The sequence below is a fragment of the Elephas maximus genome, chromosome 16 (genome assembly GCF_024166365.1).
Source record: "Elephas maximus indicus isolate mEleMax1 chromosome 16, mEleMax1 primary haplotype, whole genome shotgun sequence".
NCBI lineage: Eukaryota > Metazoa > Chordata > Mammalia > Proboscidea > Elephantidae > Elephas > Elephas maximus.
This window is the reverse complement of record NC_064834.1, coordinates 64,613,332-64,634,969: the sequence shown is the minus strand read 5'-3', so window position 1 is coordinate 64,634,969 and position 21,638 is coordinate 64,613,332. Positions and strand designations below refer to the sequence as shown.

The 21,638-nt window shown below is 40.3% G+C and overlaps 1 protein-coding gene across 1 annotated transcript in view; it reads left to right on the top strand.

Annotated features, from left to right (window-relative positions):
* The first annotated feature begins 1,500 nt into the window (after positions 1-1,500).
* The window catches only part of NRAP (nebulin related anchoring protein), a 77,959-nt gene continuing 57,821 nt past the window's right edge, over positions 1,501-21,638 (top strand). The window contains exons 1-11 of the mRNA XM_049854667.1: positions 1,501-1,720; positions 2,016-2,110; positions 2,699-2,786; positions 7,456-7,557; positions 10,179-10,283; positions 11,150-11,254; positions 11,935-12,039; positions 14,545-14,652; positions 14,936-15,040; positions 17,940-18,044; positions 18,239-18,355. Coding sequence (XP_049710624.1) covers positions 1,649-1,720; positions 2,016-2,110; positions 2,699-2,786; positions 7,456-7,557; positions 10,179-10,283; positions 11,150-11,254; positions 11,935-12,039; positions 14,545-14,652; positions 14,936-15,040; positions 17,940-18,044; positions 18,239-18,355 — 1,107 coding nt within the window. The 5' untranslated portion in view covers positions 1,501-1,648. The remainder of the gene's footprint in view (positions 1,721-2,015; positions 2,111-2,698; positions 2,787-7,455; positions 7,558-10,178; positions 10,284-11,149; positions 11,255-11,934; positions 12,040-14,544; positions 14,653-14,935; positions 15,041-17,939; positions 18,045-18,238; positions 18,356-21,638) is intronic.

The following is a 21,638-nucleotide window of genomic DNA, read 5'->3' as shown; positions in this document are numbered from 1 at the left end:
ATGCTGGGACAGCCCCACCGTCTGGGAAACTCTCAGACCCCATCCCCTCTATCCAGTCTCCTTAACTCCTACTTTCTTCACTTGCTTTGTGGGTTCCTCTTTCCCTACCCTTCACTCTTACAACATAACACTAAAGGGTTTCTTTCCACCCCACCTGGGGGTACCAGCAGAACGTGCTCAAAGGGTTTAACTCAAAGGTCACAGGCTGATAGTCTGCCAGCCAAATACTAGCCATAGCCATTTAATTTTATTCCAAGTGTTTCACAAAACGGGATTTCATGGGAAAATGCAGATTTCTGGCTGCTGTGGAAAAATCAGAATATCTGGCAATGCTGGGTGCTAATTCCCTCATAACGACAATTGACTGGGGCTAAGAGGTGGTTGCCCACTTCAGATGGGCTTGTGTTTCCTGTTTGGTGCTTAGTACATAACACTATTACTTCACACCTGGCCCTTGTAGACACTATGGTTGACCCTGTGTTGGAGCTTCCATTTTGATGAGGGAGACAGATATTTAAAAGAAAATAGATGCCTTCATATTTAGTATATCAGGTAGTGATAACTGCTATGAAGAACATGAAACAGGGTGTGGGTAATAGGTGGGTGATGAGTGAGGGGCGGAGATAGGTGAGGTATCATTTCGTATTGGGTACAAACTGTTTGCTCTCAACTGCTAACCTAAAGTTTGGCAGTTTGAACCTGCTCAGTGGTACCATGGAAGAAAAGGCCTGGAGATCTGCTTCTGTTAAAATTACAGCCAAGAAAACCCTATGGAGCAATTCTTCTCTGTAACATATGGGGTCACTATGAGTTGGAATTAATTCAGCGGCAACCAACAGCAACAACAAGGTGACGTTGAAGGAGAAACCAAAGGCAAGAAGAGAGGTTTTGTCTTCAGGTAACCTCTGCTTCAAGCCTTTGAGGCAAGGCTTCTTGGAAAATGGCCTAGGACAAAACACAGAGACCAAATCAGAGTGCTCTCATTTGTTCTGATTCTCCCATTCTAGCAAAAGCCAACATAAATTAGTATCTTGAAAAATAAAAATTTCAGTCTCACTGTGGTAAACGTTTTTAATAGATAAAGCTAAGATTCAAATATGGTATTTACCCTTCTGATGGAGTGGATCAATCCGACTTTATTTCCTGTATTTTGGGGAGCTGTTCTTTTTCTTAGTCATAGGACTCACAGAGCGCCTTTTTCTAATTTGATCCTTGGATGAGGGTGTAACGTCTTCCTTTAGATCCTTTTCTTGGATTATGATCGTAGCTAGTGTTAAACTACTGCATGCTGCCTGGTCATCACCAGGATTTGGTCATCCACATAAACACGATGCTGTTGTGAGTTCACATTTCTATTTAGGGAAACGTGTCAGCTAGAAATACCTCCACCTTACTTCCTGGGCGCATGCGTACTGAGCCAGTTGCCAAAATAGTGCCTTGAGTAAGTGACAGCTTTAAAAACCATCCAACTGCTAACTTCAAACCAGAAGGTCAGCAAAGGAAAGTGGAAGTTGGATTCTGAGCGATCAAGGTGGCCACAGGGATTTAACAGTGGTTGGCATTTTGGAGACTTCATCAACTAGCCTGGGGGTTCTTCTTGGATTTCTTGACTGTTGCCTGTCTTTGTCTTCTCTCTTCTGACTTCAAGATGAATGTGCAAGCTTGCTCTAGGTGTGGATATGGGGTTTATCCCGCTGAGAAGATCAGCTGTATAGATCAGGTCAGTGCACACTTCTTGACCTCTGGAAATTTACCTTCTCACTTATGGACATGCTGTGTTTTTTGAACCACGAGGAAAAGATGTCTTTTCCTTACCTTTCTTGAATTCTATCCATTTCTATGTCTTCTCTATGTCATCTTCAAAAAAAAAAGGTATCTACTTATTTAACATTCTTTAGCCAGTATTTAAATTGCCATTTTGTCTCTGAAGCACAATTTCTTACCCTGAAATACGTAACAATCCTGAGTCTGAAAGGAAGGGTAATTTTGCTAAATCTTTTCTATGTGATTTCTAGATATGGCATAAAGCATGTTTTCACTGTGAAGTCTGCAAGATGATGCTATCGGTTAATAACTTCGTGAGTCACCAGAAAAAGCCATATTGTCATGCGTAAGTGTTGGACACCTCTCCCCGACACCTCTTAAGGTTTGGTTGTTTTATAACAAGTAGTGAACTAGGTTCAAATCGTAAACTCCACTGTTAAATCCAAGAAATGTCTTCCCAGAAGTTTTCACTTACATATATTCCTTGAAGAGACCTAGGTGGCGTTTTATGCCATAGACAGAAAGGACTGGAAATTTCCAATTTCTGTAAAGTGAAAGTTCAAATCTAGCCAACGATCGTTTTGTATGTCAAGTTATTACTATTGGGCAGAATGATGTATGTGTCACGGATATGTATATCAAATTTCAAATATTTTTTCTTTTAGATAATTTCAGAATCCTCTTTTTTTTTAAGAAAGTTTTTAAATGATGATCATTTTCAGTTAAATTTGGTCTGTAATTTGTATATGTGGAAATTCTTTCATTTGCTGGTTTTCCCCTTTAAAACTCGTTGCCTAGGAGATCATGGACTCAATTATTAAGTTTTATATTTATTCATTGAAAACTGTGCCTTTAAAAATAATCTCACAATCAATCGTCTTAGATAAAGTACATTTATATTTTGATTCATATATATATATACTTTTTTTTCTAGCCATAACCCCAAGAACAACACTTTCACAAGTGTCTATCACACTCCCTTAAATCTAAATATGAAGAAGGCTCCAGAGGCCATCAATGGGGTAAGTTACTTAATAGTGCTGTTCAAAATAACCTTTATGGAAAATGCCCCTGCTCGGGCACCTGCTATATTTTTGCAGGGTCTCTGCCCAAATATGTCCAATTTTTTCCATATACACATGCAAAGTGCATTTAAATAACAAGTATTGCTGTTTTTCCTCCCACAATGTAGGGGCCGATACACAGGATAATGTAGTGTAAATATTTAGAGCCCTTGTATCCAGGCTAATCTCTGTGCCTGGCCAGCTCTGGACACCAGTGACAATTTATGCAATAGACCCTGTTTACACTGTAACAGGAAGTTAGGAAATATCACAAGGGCCTTTCCTTTCTTTCCAGTGTGATAGTTTGGTAAGGAAAATTAAACGCTGCAAATTCCAGGCTCTGAAATCTCTGAGTTCAGTATTGCTTAAGTTCAGTATTAAGTTCAGCATTGCTTAAGGTTGTTTGTAGCTTCCCTTTCCCCTTCGAGTAAAGGCAAGTGGAAGATTTCTTCTATTTGAAAGTAATGTTTCATTTAGGGGTGGGAGGGATGGAGAGGGAGAAGAGTAGGCCACCTTGATAAACCTAACTTTGTTTGAAAATCCAACAGAAGAGTTTTGTCAAATAGCCAGCAATTGACTGAACGCTTGCATCTATTAAAATGATGAATCACTGGCGTTTGACTTCCCTCCCCGTGGCCCACGAGAAGCTGCCCGGTGGGAAGCAGCTTTAGCAACTTTCTAAAATTAGAAAATTGCACATGAGGCAGAAAGCTCTCTAATAATCACCTCGCCCAAGCCCTGGTCCCGAATGTTACCCGACCTCATGGGGCCTCTCCGGCCTGCCCAGTCCAGCCCCTTCCTGAACAAAATGTGTCCTTGGTCAAGCTCGTGTCCTACCTGTGGCTCTCTGCACATACTGCTGAGATACCTTATTTTGCTAACTGCTTTGCAGTCATTGTTAGTTTACTAATTTTTTTTAAAACAAATTTATATAGCATTTACCATAACCCAAAAAACCCAGTGCCGTATCATTTACATAAAAAAAAAGTGTTTAATTCATTTAATCCGCATTCCAACCCAATGAAGTAGATACTATAATTATCCCCATTTTATTAGTGAGGACACTGAGGCTCAGAGAATTGCTCATAGCTCACTGATTTTCGAGAATTCACCAACATTAAGAATTCAGAAGCAGTCCTAGGTTGCTGAGAAGGCCAATTCTTATAGGCCTTTGTTGTCATCTGTTGGTGTCTGAGAGCAGCTACCTGAGATTACAATAAATCCTGGATTTAGCTCTTTAGCAGAGTGTCAGGCACACCACTAAGGTTTTTTTTAATCTATGTTATCTCATTTGTTCTTCACAATACCCTCTGTAATATTATCGGTTTATTATCAGCTGGGGAAGCTGAGGCTCAGAGAGGTTAAGTAACTCACCCAGGTTCACCCAGCTGGTGGAGTGGGCACCAATCCAGGCCTACTTGACTTTAGAAGCCATACCCTAAACTGCTTCACTGGCCCACTTCCATAAATTCCTAAAGCGTGGTAAACTCTCCAGAAGGAAAAAAAGCAGTTATCTATATTCTCAAATATCCAGATGTTTCTACAGCTGCGTAGCCAGAGTTGGACAGATTAAACACAAGGAAATGTTCTTATACATCAGAGTGCTGTTTGCGTGGGCTACACTCTCTACAAAAAGGTCCATATGTCTGTATTTCCCCACCCACTCTGGGCCTCAGCTGGCCTGACTCCACCTTACAGGTATGTGACAGGTCACATGGTATTTATCTGCTTTGTGGTAGTAGTGGGCTCACCTTCTTTTAACTGTGTATGACAGGCCCAGACTGGAGTGAGGCTGGGATTGTCACTGCTTCTATTTCCAGCCACAGACGATGATGTGAGCTTCCCAGGAGGCCTATGTATATGCGTTTGTTTGCATATATGTACATATGTGTGTATATGTATGTGTGTGCACATGGGAAGTATATGTATGTGTGTGTGTATGCATGAATGTATTGTGTGGTATATTTGTACATATATGTGTGTGTGCATATCCAAATGTACATGCATGTGGTGTGTATATGAATATATGCACATGTGGGCATATGCATCTGTGTGTACTCCTGTGTATTTGTATGTGTACATGTTTGTGGTGTATACATGTGTGTATATGAATTTACCTATATGTATCATGTATACATGTATGGTTTTATTCATGTGTGTGTATATTTGTATAAGTGTGTGTATGTGCAGTGTGCATGCGTGTATGTATGTGGTGTGTGCATGTGTGTATGTGCTGTGTGTAAGTGTGTATATGTATGTATATGTATATGTGCATGTGTGTGTATGTGAGGTATGTGGTGTGTATGTGTGTGATTATATATGCATACGTGTGTGTATACTTGTGTGTGTGTATGTGGTATGTGCACATGTGTATGTGGTATATGTAAGTGTGTATGTGTATATAGTGTGTATATGTCTATACACGCATATGTGTGTGTGTGGTGTGTTTGTATGTGTGCGTATGTGTATATGGTGTGTGTATGTGCGTGCCTGCATACGTGTGTGTACCAAATAGCTGCCTGCTGAGATCACTTTCTCCTCTTTTCCCACCAGAAAAGAATTCAAATGGACAACCATGTCCTTTCTAAGCGTCAGATCTTGTAACCACCCTAGGGAGTGTGGTGGATTACTTTCTTACCCCCTTCTGTCCCTGGGAGACTTGCCACCTGAATAGAAAACACATTCATTATGCATGTGCTAAAATAAAAAAGGGAAAGAAAGTGATACTTCAGTGATGATGATGAAGGAGAGAAGTCAAGATTTTGAGCTGGCATTTGAAGCAGATTTATATTTTTCTGTTTGCTAAATGTCACTCTTTAAAAATATATGAATTTTTACTACGACAGAATTTCCTGTTTTGTAGGTGTGAACTGAGTTTTCAGAAGAATACAACATCTAGGTTTTCTTCTATTCAGAGAATGAACTCTAGCCTTAATGCTCCCTTACCCTGCTGAGAACATTTATAGCTTTCCCCCCTTCCTAATTCCCCGGGGTAATCAAGAGTCTCATGAAAAGTCTCTGGGAACTCGGAGTGGTAGATTTGTACTGTGGGAGGAGGCAGAAAATATTTTGGCCATGTGTTTCTTTCAGTCAGTAGTTCCCAATAGTGAACAATTTTATCCCCACGGGACGTTTGGCAATATCTGGATATATATGTGATTGTCACAACTCAGGGTATGGGGTTGCTACCGGCATCTAGTGGGAAGTGGCCAGGGATGCTGCTGAACATCTTGCAAGGCACAGGACAGTCCCCACAACAAAGAAATAACTGGCTCAAAATGTCCATGGTGCTCTGCTGAGAAACTCTGCCTTAAATCTGTGTAATGTTCATGAAGTTTCTCAAAGTACAAGGAAGAAAGCATGCAAAGATCTCTCAATTTATATATTTGTTTTATGTATATATGAAAGACATTAACCAGAAGCAAGACCAGAAAGTCAATATCAGACAGTGCCCTCAATAGGGAACTAGAATCCCTAGATTTTAAACCTGGCTCTGGTAACCTGATATGTGATTTTAACAAATTTCCTTCTTTTCTTTGACCTTGTTTTGTCATCTGGAAAATCAAGGGTTTAAATTATAATAAATTCTAACACAATGAAATAAGAGTCACCTTGTCAGCTTGTTAAAACTGCAAATTTCTAGGCCCCATCTCAGTCCTTATAAATTATGATCTCTGGGTCTGGGATCTAGAATTTTTTTTTCTTTTATGGTTAGTCTTTTTCGTGTTCTTTTTAAGAAACCTTTGCCTATCCCAAGGTCAAGAAGATATTGTTGAGATGTCATTTCTCCCCAAATTGGTCTATACATTCAATGCAATCCCAATCAGAGTCTTGGTGTTTTTGACAAGCCGATTCTAAAACTGATATGCAAATACAAAGTTTCTAAAATAGCCAAGAAATCTTGTAGAAAAACAAAACTAGAAGACTTAGGCTACCAGACTTCAAGACTTACTCTAAAAGCAATAGCAATGAACACAGTGTCATAGTGGCACATAGTGACAGACAAATAGACCAACGAAACAGAATACAAGGTCCCAACACAGAGCTGCACATATATGGCCCCTTGAATTATGACAAAGACACGACTTGACCTTAAAGTAGCATGAATGATCTTTCAGTAAATGGTACTAGGGTGATAGGATATTCTTATGGAAAAAATGAACCTTGATCTGTACCTCACGCCATATACAATGATTAATTGGAGGTGTATTATATGTAGATCAAGATGTTAAAGATAAAACAATAGCACAGGAGAATACGTCCGTGAATTTGGGGGACAGCATTTTTAACACGCTCCCTGGGTATTCTTACTCAACTAAAGTTAAGAATTACTGTTCTAGTGTCTGGAGTGTTTTCTGAAGCTACTATAATACTTTGTGTAGTGTGATAAGCTCACGGAGACACTATCAAAGTGTTTTTAACCGCCCTGCTGAATAGAGCTTTGCACACAGCAGGTGCTGTATACATGCTGCCACGGGGTACAGATGAAGCCACAGTGAGGTTGACAGCACAGTTTGCACTGTAGTGCAGTTAAGATGCTTTGAGTTTAAGGCTAAGAAAAATTCCAAGGTTTATCTCTGTATTATTGATTTTCTTTCTCTTCTCTCATGGCATCTTCATTGTGCAGATGGCTGAGCAAGATGGTGAACGCTTTAAATCATTTTTTCACTGGGACATGAAATCCAAGGATGGAGCAGCTGCACCTAACAGGCAGCCACTGGTGAACGAGGTGAGAGAAGAATTATAAGTGATTTTGGGCAAAGAGAATGGAAATACAAGTGAAACGCATTATCACTATTACTTCTAGAAAAAAATCAGTTAGGCTTTCTTTTATTCAGTTTGTAATTCTAGCTGTCTGCAGAAGACCTATCAACATGCCTGAGATCAGCTTCGCTCTATCTCCTCCAGTCCAAGTTCATTGACGTCTCCCTCCCAATCACTGTATTTTGGTTTCTGGTAACGGTCACCCAGGCTTGAGACCAAGGCTTCCTTTCTTTCCCTGACATTCTACTCAATTCCACCCCTTCCTTTCCATTTTCACTATCCCAATTCCGAGCTACATATTCTCCTGCCTGGTCCTTCTTGAGGGGTCCGAAGTGGCTTTCCCGCTTCCAGATTTGCCTCTCTCTACTGTGTCCTGTTCATAGTGGTCAGACACAGCTTCCTGGGCATCTCTGTCTTGCTCTTCCCACCGCCTGAGAATCTAGGGTCACCCTCTGTTTGACAACCTCATCATTTCAAAATTCCTCAGCTGTTTATTTTTAATTATATACACAATACTTGAATTTTTCTTATTGTAAAAAATCCAAACAGTACAAAACTCGTACACATTTTCCAGCCCAGCTCCCTCTATAGAGGTACCCACTGCTATCAATCTTATGGATATCCTTCCGGACTTTGTTGTTCATTTACAAATATATATATATATTCATATTTATATTTGTAACTGACATTTGGACATCAGTCCAAAGTGGCCAACTACCACTTATTGAGAGACCTTGAACAAGTTACTTAATCATTTTTTGCCTCAGTTTTCTCATGAGTAAAGTGAATTTCAAACAGTTCCTAATTCACAGAGCTATTGTGAAGATTAAAAGAGGAGCTGTGTGTAAAGTTCTTAGAACAGTGGTAGGCACAATAAACATCAGCTATTCTTATTATTATTATTTTGTTACGCTTGATAAAGTAGAGGGTCAGCAAAAAAGAGGAAGACCCTCAACGAGGTGGATTGATGCAGTGGCTGAAATAATGGGCTCACATAGCAACAATTGGGAGTATGGCGCAGGACTGGGCAGTGTTTTATTCTGTTGTACACAGGATCACGGTGTTGGAAACAACTCAACAGCACCTAACAATAAAATTATTTTTTATTGAAAATTATATATATTTATATTGAAATATATAATTTAAAGAAAAGAAACAAGATTCGTTGTTTTGAACCTTGCAGTTTTCGCTCAACAGATATCTTGGAGATATTCCCATGTTGGCATCTTTTTAAACGATCATGAAGTGTACCATGCTGTCCTATTGATGGGTAGTGTTGTTTCCAGTTATTTTTCCTATTACAAGATTGCACTGAACATCCTTGCTATGATCCCTCTAAAAGTCGTGGAGTTGATTCTGACTTAAGGTGACCCCTTGTGTTTCTCTAGCTAATGAGAAACGAGGTTGTTAGGTCAAAGGGTGTGTACCTTTTAAATTGTAATGACCACTGTCAAATTTTTCTCCAAAAAAGCTGAGTGTTTTATACTTCCACACAGGCAGAGTATGAGAATACCTATTTCATCATACTTGGTTTTGCCAAATAAATGTTTTGACAATTTGTATCTTATTGTTGTAACTTAAATTACCCTGATTACTAGTGTGGCTGAGTATGTTTCCATGTGTTAGTTGTCTGTCTTCCACATCTCCAAAGGCTGGGTCTCTCCAACCTGTCCAACTTGCCCACCTCCAACGCCACCGTTGTCCCCAATTGTTCCCCTCAATTCCCATCAAAGCAGCTTCTCACAGTCTTTTATGAGGAGCCAGTCACTGCCTTCATGCTTTTGTTCATGGCATTCTCACCCATAGAATTTATTCGGCAAATGTTTTTTTAATCTACTGTGTCAGGCAGTGCGCCAGGCTTCTGGGATACATTATATTAGTGAACAAAACAGATGAAAATTCCTGCCTGTAAGAAGCTGACCTTCTAGAGTAGATGCCTTTTGTCCCTTTGCCTCTGGTAACTGACTCAGACCTAGAGGCCCAGCTCGAATTCAGTCTTCCTGCTAATAACAGGGCCCATCTCATACAGATTGCTTTTTAGAGCCTCCCGTTATATCAGTACAGTACATTTAAGCACACAAATGCTTCTAATTGCTAATTGTTTCACATGTCAGTTTTGTCTCCCCAGGTAGAGGATAAGTATCCTAAAAGAAGAACTTTGTCTTTCAGTTTTTGTTTTTCTTTTCCCAATAATGTCTGTTTAACCCAATGTTAAGCACATAAGTTCCTGAAGCTTGTTTGAATAATACTGATTAGTCTTAGATATCCTGTCCTGGCCTTCTCTCCCAGTCGCTGTTCAATGATGAAGAAAGAAATGTTAAGTTACATTTGGAGGTCTTTGATATAAGTGAATCTCAGAAAGTTCAGTTATTCAGAATATTAGGTTATCTTCTAGTCTGGATAACTGAACATCTGATTAGCTGAGACCCTCCATATACTAATAGGAGTTTTACAGTTTTTAGAGAATTTCTATTTTATGTGAACAATGTATATAAGCATTGCTGGGAGCATGGGTTAGGTACGAGGATCTTACCAACCAAATGTGTAGGATGTGTGTTTGTATGAGTTTGTGTGCTTCGTTTATAGAGACCTTATTGGACTGGATATGGGGAAGTGAATACTTGGTGCCCTGGAGCTCTGCCAGACCCTGAAATTGTAAGGATTGTTGAGGCACGGAAGTCTCTTGGTGAGGTAAGGACTCCGGAAATTACTTTAGCAATTAGTTTAACATTAGTTTTGAATGTTCTTTTATTTTGGAGACCCCTGTACATTTTGGAGCCCTAGTGGTGCAGTAGTTAAGAGCTCAGCTGCTAACCAAAAGGTTGGCAGTTCGAATCCACCAGCCACTCCTTGGAAACCCCGTGGGGAAATTCTACTCTGTCCTGTAAGGTCACTAGGAGTCATGATCGACTCGATGGGAACGGGTTTGATTGCAGGTTTTCATGCAGGAAAGGTAATTTTAGCCTGGATTTCGGAAATCCTTAACAATTTGCACACAGTACCCCTCTCATGCTCTCTGCACACCCACTGCACTGACCTTTGAAGCATCTACTTTGAAAAAGATTGTTACTCTTGAGTGACTTTTCCTTTAGAACATGTGAAGCAAACAGTAGAAACACAAATATTAAAGTGAGGTATCTTATTCGGAAAACAAACACTGAGATATTCAGCAAGTAAGGCAGACAATTTGGCAGACATTTTTCCCTCAACGCCCTAGAGGGTTACAGAAAAGCCTCTTGCATATCAATTACTGTGTTATCATACAAACCTTTGAGTCCAAACACACCCCTTAGATTGTGCCAGGTTCCACATAATTTGCTGTTAGCATTGGAGGAGAAATTCCTTTGGCTTGGTAATGTGACATAGGCGGTGTTGATGGTGGTATTCAAATTGCCAGTTGAATAACATTTTCAAATTTATTCCAGGCGGTTGAAATATTTTCCAAGTACCATAGAAATCCAGTTTCATTGGTTCTGATAAGTCTTGTTATTACAGTTTTATTAGGTCTCAGCCCATATCTTATTAGTTCTCATTCTGACATTGGTTCTGACCAGCAGGAATATACAGAAGACTATGAGCAGCAGAGGGGCAAGGGGAGCTTTCCAGCCATGATCACTCCTGCTTATCAAAGGGCCAAGAAAGCCAACCAGCTGGCCAGCCAAGTGAGTGTCTCAGTGCTGATTCACCGTCAGCTGGGTTTTTTTTTTTTTGACATTAATAAACAGAAAAAAAACAAACCAGTAGATTTGCTTTTGGGCAATAGGTACTGTTCTTATCCTCTTCCCATCAATTATCCTTTATACCTTGCTTGGGCCACATCTGTAATGTAGAGAGAAGACCATGTAGCTCCCCCAAAGACTAGAGCAATGATTACTTGAGGTTGTTTCAGCATTAAGGACACTGATTTTTATTAACTGAGTGGCAGACCTACATGAAAGAGTAGCGTAGCTTGGTAGTTATGACCTCAAATTCTGGAGCCAGAGAGCTAGGTTTTAAATCCTGACTCTACCACTTACTAGCTGTATGACATTGGTCAAGTTACTTAACCTCTCTGTTCTTCAGCTTCTCATTTGTATAATAGTCCTGCTTCATACAATTGTTACGGAAATTAAGTGAGTTAATATTTGTTAATGTTTAGCAGTGTCCGGCAGTTTCATGGGCCTAACACATTAGGATCAATATATTTTGAGGGCAATCCATAAAGCAAGCCATGGAAGGCTTGCCACAGGTGTTGAATATGACCTGATGGTGGTGCCTTCCCATTCAAGAGGGCTGAAAGGAGAGGTCCTCACAGAGGCTGTGAGGTGGGTGCAACCTTGACTTTGTGCTGTCTCTTCACCAGGTGGAATACAAGAGAGGGCATGATGAGCGCATCTCCAGGTTCGCCACGGTGGCAGATACCCCTGAGCTGCTACGGGCCAAGGCGGGGACACAGCTTCAGAGTGACGTAAGAAATGATAGAAACCAAGACTCAGTGGTTTTTATTTAAGATTCTTTATTCTTTCTTTACCTGGAGGTACAGAAAAGAAGAATGCAGAAGGCATTCTACTACTGTGCAGATGCTTCCTTTTTTTTTCATCACCCCATAAAAACTCTTTCATCACTCCATAAAAACACCCTGTACCCACTAAGTAATCACTCCCCATTCTCATTATGTTTTCTTTTCCAATTTGGGTGCTCTTAATTTCTTTTTCTTGCCTAGTTGTGTATATGTTTATAATTGACGCTTTTATCACTGTAAAATGTTCTTTGTTGTCTATTGTAACAGTTTTTTGACGTAAAGTCTGTTTTATCTGATATTAGGATAGCTGCCCCAGCTCTTTTTTGGTTACTATTTTCTTGGAATATCTTTTTCTATTATTTTACTTCTAAACTATTTGCATCTTTGGATCTAAAACGAACCTCTTATAAGCAGCATAGAATTGGATATATTTTTTTTAAATCCATCTTGCCAATCTCTGTCTTTTAACTGGTGAGTTTAATCCATTTACATTTAAAGTGATTACTCTTAAGGAAAGACTTACTTCTGCCATTTTGCTATTTGTTTTCTACATGTCTTATATCTTTGCGTGTTCCTCAACTCTTCCATTACTGCCTTCATTTGTGTTTGATTGATTCTTTTTCTAATGCACCATTGGCTTAATTTTTTAATTTTTCTGTATATTTTTTAGTTGTTTCCTTAGTAGTTACCATGAAGATTATATCTTAAATTTATAACAGTGTAGCTTTAATTGTGCCAATTTAGCTTCAGTAGGAGCCCTGTGGTGCAGTGGTTAAGAGCTCTGCTGCTAACCAAAAGGCCAGCAGTTCTAATCCACCAGGTGCTCCTTGGAAACTCTGTAGGTCAGTTCTACTCTGTCCTACAGCGTGGCTGTGAGTCAGCATTGACTTGATGGCAACAAGTTTTTTTTTTTTTTTGGTTAGCTTTAGTAGATACATTAACTCTGTTTCTATCAAACTCTTTCCCTCCTTGTTATTGTCACAAATTACATCTTTATACATTGTGTGTCCATTATCGTAGATTCATAATTATTGTTTTCTGCGTTTGCCTTTTAAATTGTCTAGGAAACAAAAAGAGTAATTATACACCAAAAATACAACAATATTAGCTTTTCTATTTACTTGTATTTATCTTTACCTAAAAAAATTTTTTTTTTTATCTTTACCTATGATCTTTATTTCTTTATATGGCTTTGAATTACCATCTAGTGCCCTTTCATTTTAGCCTGAAAGACTTCTTTTAGCATTTTTTACAAGGCAGGCCTACTAGTAACAAATTCCTTTACCTTTTGTTTACCTGAGAATGTCTTAATTTCTCCTTCACTTTTTGAAGTGTAGTTTTGCTGGATATAGAATTCCTGTTTGACAGGCTTTTTCTCTCAGCACTCTCAGAATTCACTTTTAAGTTTTCTTAAAACCCCCTTGACCACCACTACTGGAGTAGCTGCTTCTGTCCATGAGTATTGAAACAATGTTCAACCTCTATGCTGGCCCCTCGCCAATCAAAAGCAGTCATCAAAATACACAATTCCAGTTTTTGGAGGACAAGTCCCTGTTGCCCACCTTGGCACAAGCAAGCCACAACAGGATTGTGGGCCAGCATTCCCATAATTCCTACGTGTGGGGCTGGTGGCTGGGGGATGGTAGTTACTATGCAAAATACTGAAATTTGCCAGCCTCTTTCTTCATCAGGCACTCTCTGGGACCCTGCAGGTGTTCAAAACAGTTCTTCAGACAATTCTTGCCAGCTCAGTAGCTGTTTTGGTGGAGGGACCAATTTATAGAGCTTCCTACTCCACTATCTTCCATAACGTCATGCCACAAAAACTCTTCTTTAGAGAAAAAATTTAGATTGTATTAATACCAAACTGGATGTATCTGATTAATCTGAAAGAAATCCCTCCTTGCTCTTGCAAACTAGAGACTGTAATTTCTAAAGACTTTTCACAGCTTGCCTTTCTGTAGCCCAAATGCTTCATAGCATAATAAGACCATGAACTTAGTTGTGTTTTGAGTGAGGGGTTTAAGCATAAGCCTAGGTTTAGCTTAATAAGTGGGTTTTTCTTGTCTTGGCCCAGATATAGTGTTGAAAAACCTCTTTTTTTTTCTCTCAAAGCTGACTGGCAGCTCTTTGAGGGCAGGAGCCTTATGACTCTGCCTAGCCCTGCTGTCCGGCCCATACTAGGGTGTTAAATTTTACATTAAGTGCCTCCTTGTGCTGGGCACTGCACTAAGTATTGGGAATAAAAAAGTAAAGAAGGCAACATGGTCCCATCCTTAGCAATCGTAGAGTTTACTGGGGAATCAGGTAAAAGAACAGCCAATTACAAGCTGTAGAAGGGGTCACAGGTGTGCAGGGTGTTGTGGTAGCCTTAGCAGACCGTCTGGTAAGCAGTGGGTTTGTGACATGTGATTAACTTTGTTTTTTTTTTTTTTTTTTTGCATTTTCCAGGTGAGATATTCAGAGGAGTATGAACGGCAGAGAGGGAAAGGCAGTTTTCCTGCTATGATCACACCTGCCTATCAGATAGCCAAAAAGGCCAATGAGCTGGCAAGTGATGTAAGTGTCCACTGCACTCTTATGATGTTAGGGGAGGAAGCAAGAAGTTACCTGGGCCTGGGCAGCCCATCTTCCTGTCTATATTTGCATGTATCCTGGAGCCAGGAAGTAACTTATCTTCATAATTTTCCATCAGTTTTGCCATGACAATGATCTGGCACTTGTGTGTCTAAGACACACTCCCTGGAACCACACAGAAAAAGACCTGGCACAGAACATTCCGTCATACATTCGTGTTTTTAGGAGGCTAAATTCACTGGGCTTGTCCTTTCCCTTCTAATAGGTGAGGTACCATCAACAATATCAAAAAGAAATGAAGGGAATGGCCGGTCCTGCTGCTGGAGCTGAGGGCATGTTTTCAAAGGAATATGTAGACCGGTATGGCCAGGTATGTGACAAAATGACTTCTTGGTAGACTGCCCATTCTGATGATAAGTTCTGTTTGACCCCTCAAGCCTGTAACACAGTCTATGGCCATTTAATCAGAAGTTAGGCTGTGGTTTATCTTTACCCTGTTTTTGAAAGACAGCTTTCCCAGCCAGCAAGCAGTGGACAAACAATTGCACAGGGTTTGACTTGACCTAGTTAGGAAAACAGATCCCAAGAACTTTTTTAAAATAAGAGTTCTACTCTGTCCTATAGGGTCACTATGAGTCGGAATCAACTCGAAGGCGTTGGGTTTTTTGGTTCTGAGTATAGCAATGCGATGGATTTTCCAAGAATACAGCGTTCTCATGTATTCATTGAAGCATGGTTGCAAGGACTAAGGCTGGCTACATTTTAGCTTGTTACTGAGTAAGCACGAAAGGAATCAAATTGCACTTTTTGAAAAATATTTCAGTGAGTAGTGAAACTCATTTCTTAGGAAGTGAAGGTTACTAGGTAAAGCAGTATGCCGGAGAATGCAAACCCTTTTCCTAATTTTACTTCTTAAATGAATTACATCTTGACAGGGAATAAAAATGTCAAGATGACATTTACAGGCTAATTTTTATTTGCATATCCCTCTGTATTTTCTGGTACTAGCCAAGTATTGTAGGGAAGACAGAGACCTTATTTTTTCATAGTTTCACGTAAAGAATACTGGAAGAGCAAATGTGTGTACTGGAAGAATACGTTCAATGGGTTTAATTGATTTAGTTTCCTAAATGAACAATTGTTTGAATTACCTAGCATTGAGTAGACTTCTACAACATACCTGACTTATAAAAGGAAACTACAAACAACTTATTTCTCTTCTTTAGAAAAACAAATTATCTATATTGGGCATACACTCATATAAGTCTTAGGATGTATGTGAAGATAGGTTATGACCTGTTTGCAAATTCTGCCTGAGAAAAATGCTTCTTTTGAATAAAAAAGGTTATTTTATTAAATTATAAGTTAATTAAATGATCTCTTAGTGCTTTAAACTCAAGGAGAATATGTTTTACTGATTTCATGTTTTAAATATGTTATAGGCTCAGGACAACTTTAAAAAATTAGTTTTATTAAAAAAATACTTATGAGACTAGAAGAACCCCGGAGGTCACGGTCCCCAGACGTTCTGTTAGCCCGACAAGAACTATTCCCAAAGCCAACTCTTCAGACAGGAATTGGACTGGACTTTTATAGGATAGAAAATGATACTGGTGAGGAGTGAGCCTCTCGGATCAAGTAGACAGATGAGACTATGTGAGCAGCTCCTGTCTAGAGGGGAGATGAGAAGGCAGAGGGGGACAGAAGCTGGCTCAATAGACATGAAAATAGAGGGTGGAGAGAAGGAGTGTGCTGTCTCTTTAGGCAGAGAGCAACTAGGAGTATACAGCAAGGGACATATAAATTTTTGTATGAGAGACTGACTTGATTTGAAAACTTTGACTTAAAGCACAATAGAAATTACAAAAAAAAAAGTAAAAACAAATACTTGGCTTCATGTTCACTGGCTTTCTTGGCATTCAGATTTTTGATATCTACTTTTTTTGTTTGGACTGTTCAGTGACATTTATCTGTTCTATATTTGGACTTGTTCTAGTGGACAGGTCCTGTATCTAATCTGTCACTAGTTATAACACACACACACACATAATATGTACATAAATGAGATACAACTTCAGACTTTCACAGTTGGTTCTTGATTATTAGGACATTTTGAATGAAGTTTACAGCCCTGACAATGACAAATACAAGAACCAAAGTGGGTGTCGTTTGAGAGCATCGTGTTACCAGCTGTTGAGAGAACTCAGTCTGGTGTGACATCTCATTATGGGACTTGGCATGACTTGCTGGGGCATGAGTAGGAGGGAGTGAGAGAGAGGCAGGCAGGCGGACAAACTATAAATATCTCTAGTGCCTAAAATGCCAAACAATTCGTTCTTCTTCCTAATGAGTAACTATCTTTTTAGGTTAATGGATTATACCATGTAATCGATTTATTATTTATAACCAATCAATTCCCCAATAGGATTAGGTGGCAAATACATACCCAACCCATTGCTGTTGAGTCGATTCCAACTCACAGTGACCTATAAGGACAGAGTAGAACTGCCCCATAGGATTTCCAAGGCCGTGAATCTTTACAGAAGCAGACTGCCACATCTTTCTTCCACAGAGCAGCTAGTGGGTTTGAACCACTGACCTTTCAGTTAGCAGCCGAGTGCTTAACCACTGTGCCACCACAGCTCCTAGAAAGCCAATTGCTGTTGAGTTGACTTTGACTTATGGTGACCCCATGTGTGTCAGAGTAGAAGTGTGTTACATGGGATTTTCAATGGCTGATTTTTCAAAAGAAGATGGCCAGGCCTTTCTTCTAAGGTGCTTCTGGGTGGACTTGAATCTCCAACTTGTCAGTTAGCAACCAAGTATGTTAACTGCCCTACCTAGGGACTCAGAAAGACTGTTACCAAAACCCAGACCAAACCCATTGCTGTCGAGTTGATTCCAATTTATAGTGATCCTATAGGGCAGAGTAGAATTGCCTCATAGGGTTTCCAAGGAGAGCCTGGTAGCTTTGAACCGCTGACCTTTTGGTTAGCAGACCAACTCTTATTTTGTGAAAATAATCATGATAGTGATAATAATAGTTACGATTTATTAGGTGCTGACTGTGTGCTGGGCCCTAGTACATGGACCTGACTCCAGGGTCTGCCATCTTAACCACCACATGGTACTATTCTTAGGGTGATCACTGCAATGTCCAAAGTGGACAGGGCCTTTATGGGAACAGGTTTTTTGAGAGATTATCACTAATATCTCACCCAGTTGGGGAGGGAGGGTTTACTGATCAAAGTTTCCCGTTGACTCCACAGGGTTACTTGGGAGAGTATGAAGAACACAGGGGAAAGGGCAGCTTCCCGGCCATGATTACCCCAGCTTATCAGAACGCCAAGAAAGCCAACGAGCTTGTGAGTGATGTAAGTACCGTACCATGTAAGGCCAACCTTATTATATTTCTCCTTATAAAGGAGAAAGGAGACTTTGAATGAAGGCTGTGCTAATTGAATGTACACACAGATAAATTTATTACAGCCCAGCCAAAGTAGAATGTTAGCCAAATCCTCACGGGCGTCAAAACAGCCTGACCACACTCTCTGTGTGTTTCTTTCAGATAAAGTACAGGCAGGACTTCAACAAGATGAAAGGCGCTGCGTATTACCACTCCCTTCCAGCCCGGGACAACTTGGTTCTTCAGCGTGCTCAGAGTGTGAACAAGCTTGCGAGCGAGGTGCGTGTTGGGGGAATAGCCATGCCGGTTTGCTGTTACCTTTTATCTCCTGTAGACAGTGATTGGGGTGGCCCATAATAAAAAACTCTGGTTAAGAGTACAACACGAAACATGGACAGTTTCCAAAGAATGGCTATGCGACCAAGGCACGCAATTAATAAAATAGGTAGACTCGAACAAAATGTAATCTGTCTCTGATGGTCCAAAAGTTTCTTCCAGAATCCTCAAGAGCAGTAGGTATTCATATGTGACAGGCAGTAAACTGCTAGCTGACAGAATAGTATAGTGGATGATCCAACTTTTATAGCAATATACGGTTGTTATAGAGCGAAATTGAAGTTAGGAAGGAGTGTTTCAAACCTGGCATCACACTCATTCTCTTATTGTAGTCAGGTTTCTGAGAAGCTGTATGTACAATGTAAGTTCTTTTCTGTCATATAAGGTCGCTGTGAGTCGGAATCAACTCGATGGCACACAGCAACAGTGTCTTTCCATAGCAACTTCTCTCATTTGTGTTACCTGCCCAGACTCTGATGGCTTTTGGCTTGGCAACTACTTGCCACTGGAAGAATGAAGGCTATTAACAGTGCTCACCTAAGTTGTCTGCAACTCAGAAACAGATATGCCAGCACCCTAAAATCTTTTTCTTTTCTAACCTCTAAAGGTCAGTCTTTCACCCAAAATTTTTAGTTTTGGAATTGCCCAAATTTGGAATCGCCAGGAATGACATATTCCTAAGGCTCTTCAGGAGCCTCAACTAGTTGGAAGTAGTAGGTGGGTGTGGTGGCCTTGGCAGCAGCATGTTAAACAAATGCTCCAGGTGATTCAGATGCTCTAGATCTGGGCTTGGCAAACTATGACCTGAGGGCCAAATCTGGCTGGGCAGCCTGTCTTTGTAAATAAAGTTTTGTTGGAACACAGCCACAGCCATTTGTTTTCATATTGTCTATGGCTGCTTCCACAAAGGCAGAGTGGAGTGACTGCCACCATGTGAGCTCACAAAGTCAAAAATACTTACTATCTGGACATTCAGAAAAAAAGTTTGGCAACCCTTGCTCTAGACTCACAGAACATTAGAGCTATGTGTGACTATTGTGAGCTTCAGGCCCTCGCTCTGTCATAGGCCTGGAAAAGCGAAATGTCTTGTTCCGGTTCATAGAGACTTTCAGGCACAGAACTGGGATCAGAGCACTAACAGTGAGCCTATCCCAGAAATGTTAGCAGTTAGCTAATGTTAACATTTTAGCTTTTTTTTTTTATGTGTGAACATAATATAAATGAATATATGAATATAAAAACATATAGAATTAGAATTCAACTGTATATATAGTTTTGTGTATTGCTTTTGTTTTACATCATATATGAGCATTAATAAACTTTGCATACTTTAAAGGGTATATCCTCACAAAATTTTATAAAATAACAAATTAAGTTGTATTTCCTTTGGTAAGAGGTCATAAGGTGGTCTTCAGTTTCTCTTTGCCCTTATGTTTATTGAGTAAGACAATGAGCTACACCTCCATTAATGGTAATTGGCCCTCAGTTGCTTTCTCCAGTTATCTGTGATGACTTGGAGTCTATTTAATAACGATAGCCTCACATCCTCATCCAGCCACCGAGGGGAGCTTGAGAAGCCAGCTCATTTTAAATTAGAACATGCTTCCTACATCTGTGAGCAGTCTCATTTATTATACTCCTAAGAGCTATGGCTGCTAACCAAAAGGCTGGCAGTTCAAATCCGCCAGCTGCTTCTTGGAAACCATATGAGTCAGAATTGATTCGATGGCAACAGGTTTGGTTTTGTTTTGGTATATGGTCTTAGTGTAATGTCAGAGAGCATAGAGCATACAAAAAGTCATGGAATTAGAGTGATTTATGGTGCAAATGAAGTCCCTGGGTGGTACAAAGGGTTAATGTGCTCTGCTGCTAACTGAAAGTTTGGAGGTTTCAGCCTGCACAGAGGTGCCTTGGAAGAAAGTCCTGGGGATCTACTTTAGAAAAATCAGCGGTTGAAAACCCTGCGGAGCACAGTTCTACTCTGACACACATGGGGTCGCCAGGAGTCAGAGCTGACCTGTTTTTTAGATTTTTGTAAAGTACGTTTTTGTGTCACATTTTATTGCAATATGATGTGTGTACAGGGAAGTGCATGTATCGTACACGTACAGATAGATGAACTTTCACAAGTGAATCAAGAAGCAGAATATGATCAGAACTCCAGATACCCCCTTATACCTTTCTCAGGCACTTCACCCCAAGAATAACCACCATCCTGATTTCTAAAACCAGCTTTGCCGTTTTTTGAGCTGGGTGAAAACTTATAGCATTTACTCTTGAAAGGAACTGTGAATTTTTCATTTTCTGAACCAACCTGATTATTATTTATTTTTACAAATGAAAACACGTACCGTTGCTTGCAGTATCCTCTGTCTGGCATTTTAAAACTTCAGGTTGAAAGTTTCCTAAAAATGCCCTAGTTGAGTCCTGAAGCCCTTTTCAGGAGTGAGTTCGGGTTTGGGTCTATTGTGCATCTGGTGTTTTGGTTTCCAAGGTAGAGTATAAGAAGGATCTGGAAGGTAGTAAAGGCCACAGCATCAACTACTGTGAAACGCCTCAATTCAGGAACGTGAGCAAGATCTCAAAATTCACCAGTGATGTGAGTGGTTCCACTGAAGCCTTTGTTGGGGCATTTTTGTGAGCTTGACTAAGAGACAGCTTATGTGAATGTACCTGTGCGTCTCAGAGAAGCATGGCCTCGTAGATACAGACACCTATGAGTTTTAATTAAGACTGGTCCACAGAGTGTTAAATTTTATCTTACCTCCCAGCCCCCTGCCTCCGTACTTGACCATGAGTCCTAAAGATCCCTGCATCTCTGCATCCCTGTATCTCTGCATCCCTGCATCCCTCACCCTGCATCTCTCCATCCCTGAATCCCTCATCCCTGCATCTCTCATCTCTGCATCCTTCATCCCTGCATCTCTGCATCCCTGTATCTCTGCATCTCTGCATCCCTGTATCTCTGCATCCCTGCATCCCTCATCCCTGTATCTCTGTATCCCTCATCCCTGGATTTCTGCATCCCTGCATCTCTGCATCCCTCATCTCTGCATCACTGCATCCCTCATCCCTGCATCTCTGTATCCCTGCATCTCTGCATCCCTATATCTCTGCATCTCTGCATTCCTGTATCTCTGCATCCCTGCATCCCTCATCCCTGCATCTCTGCATCTCTGTATCTCTGCATCCCTCACCCTGCATCTCTGTATCCCTGCATCTCTGC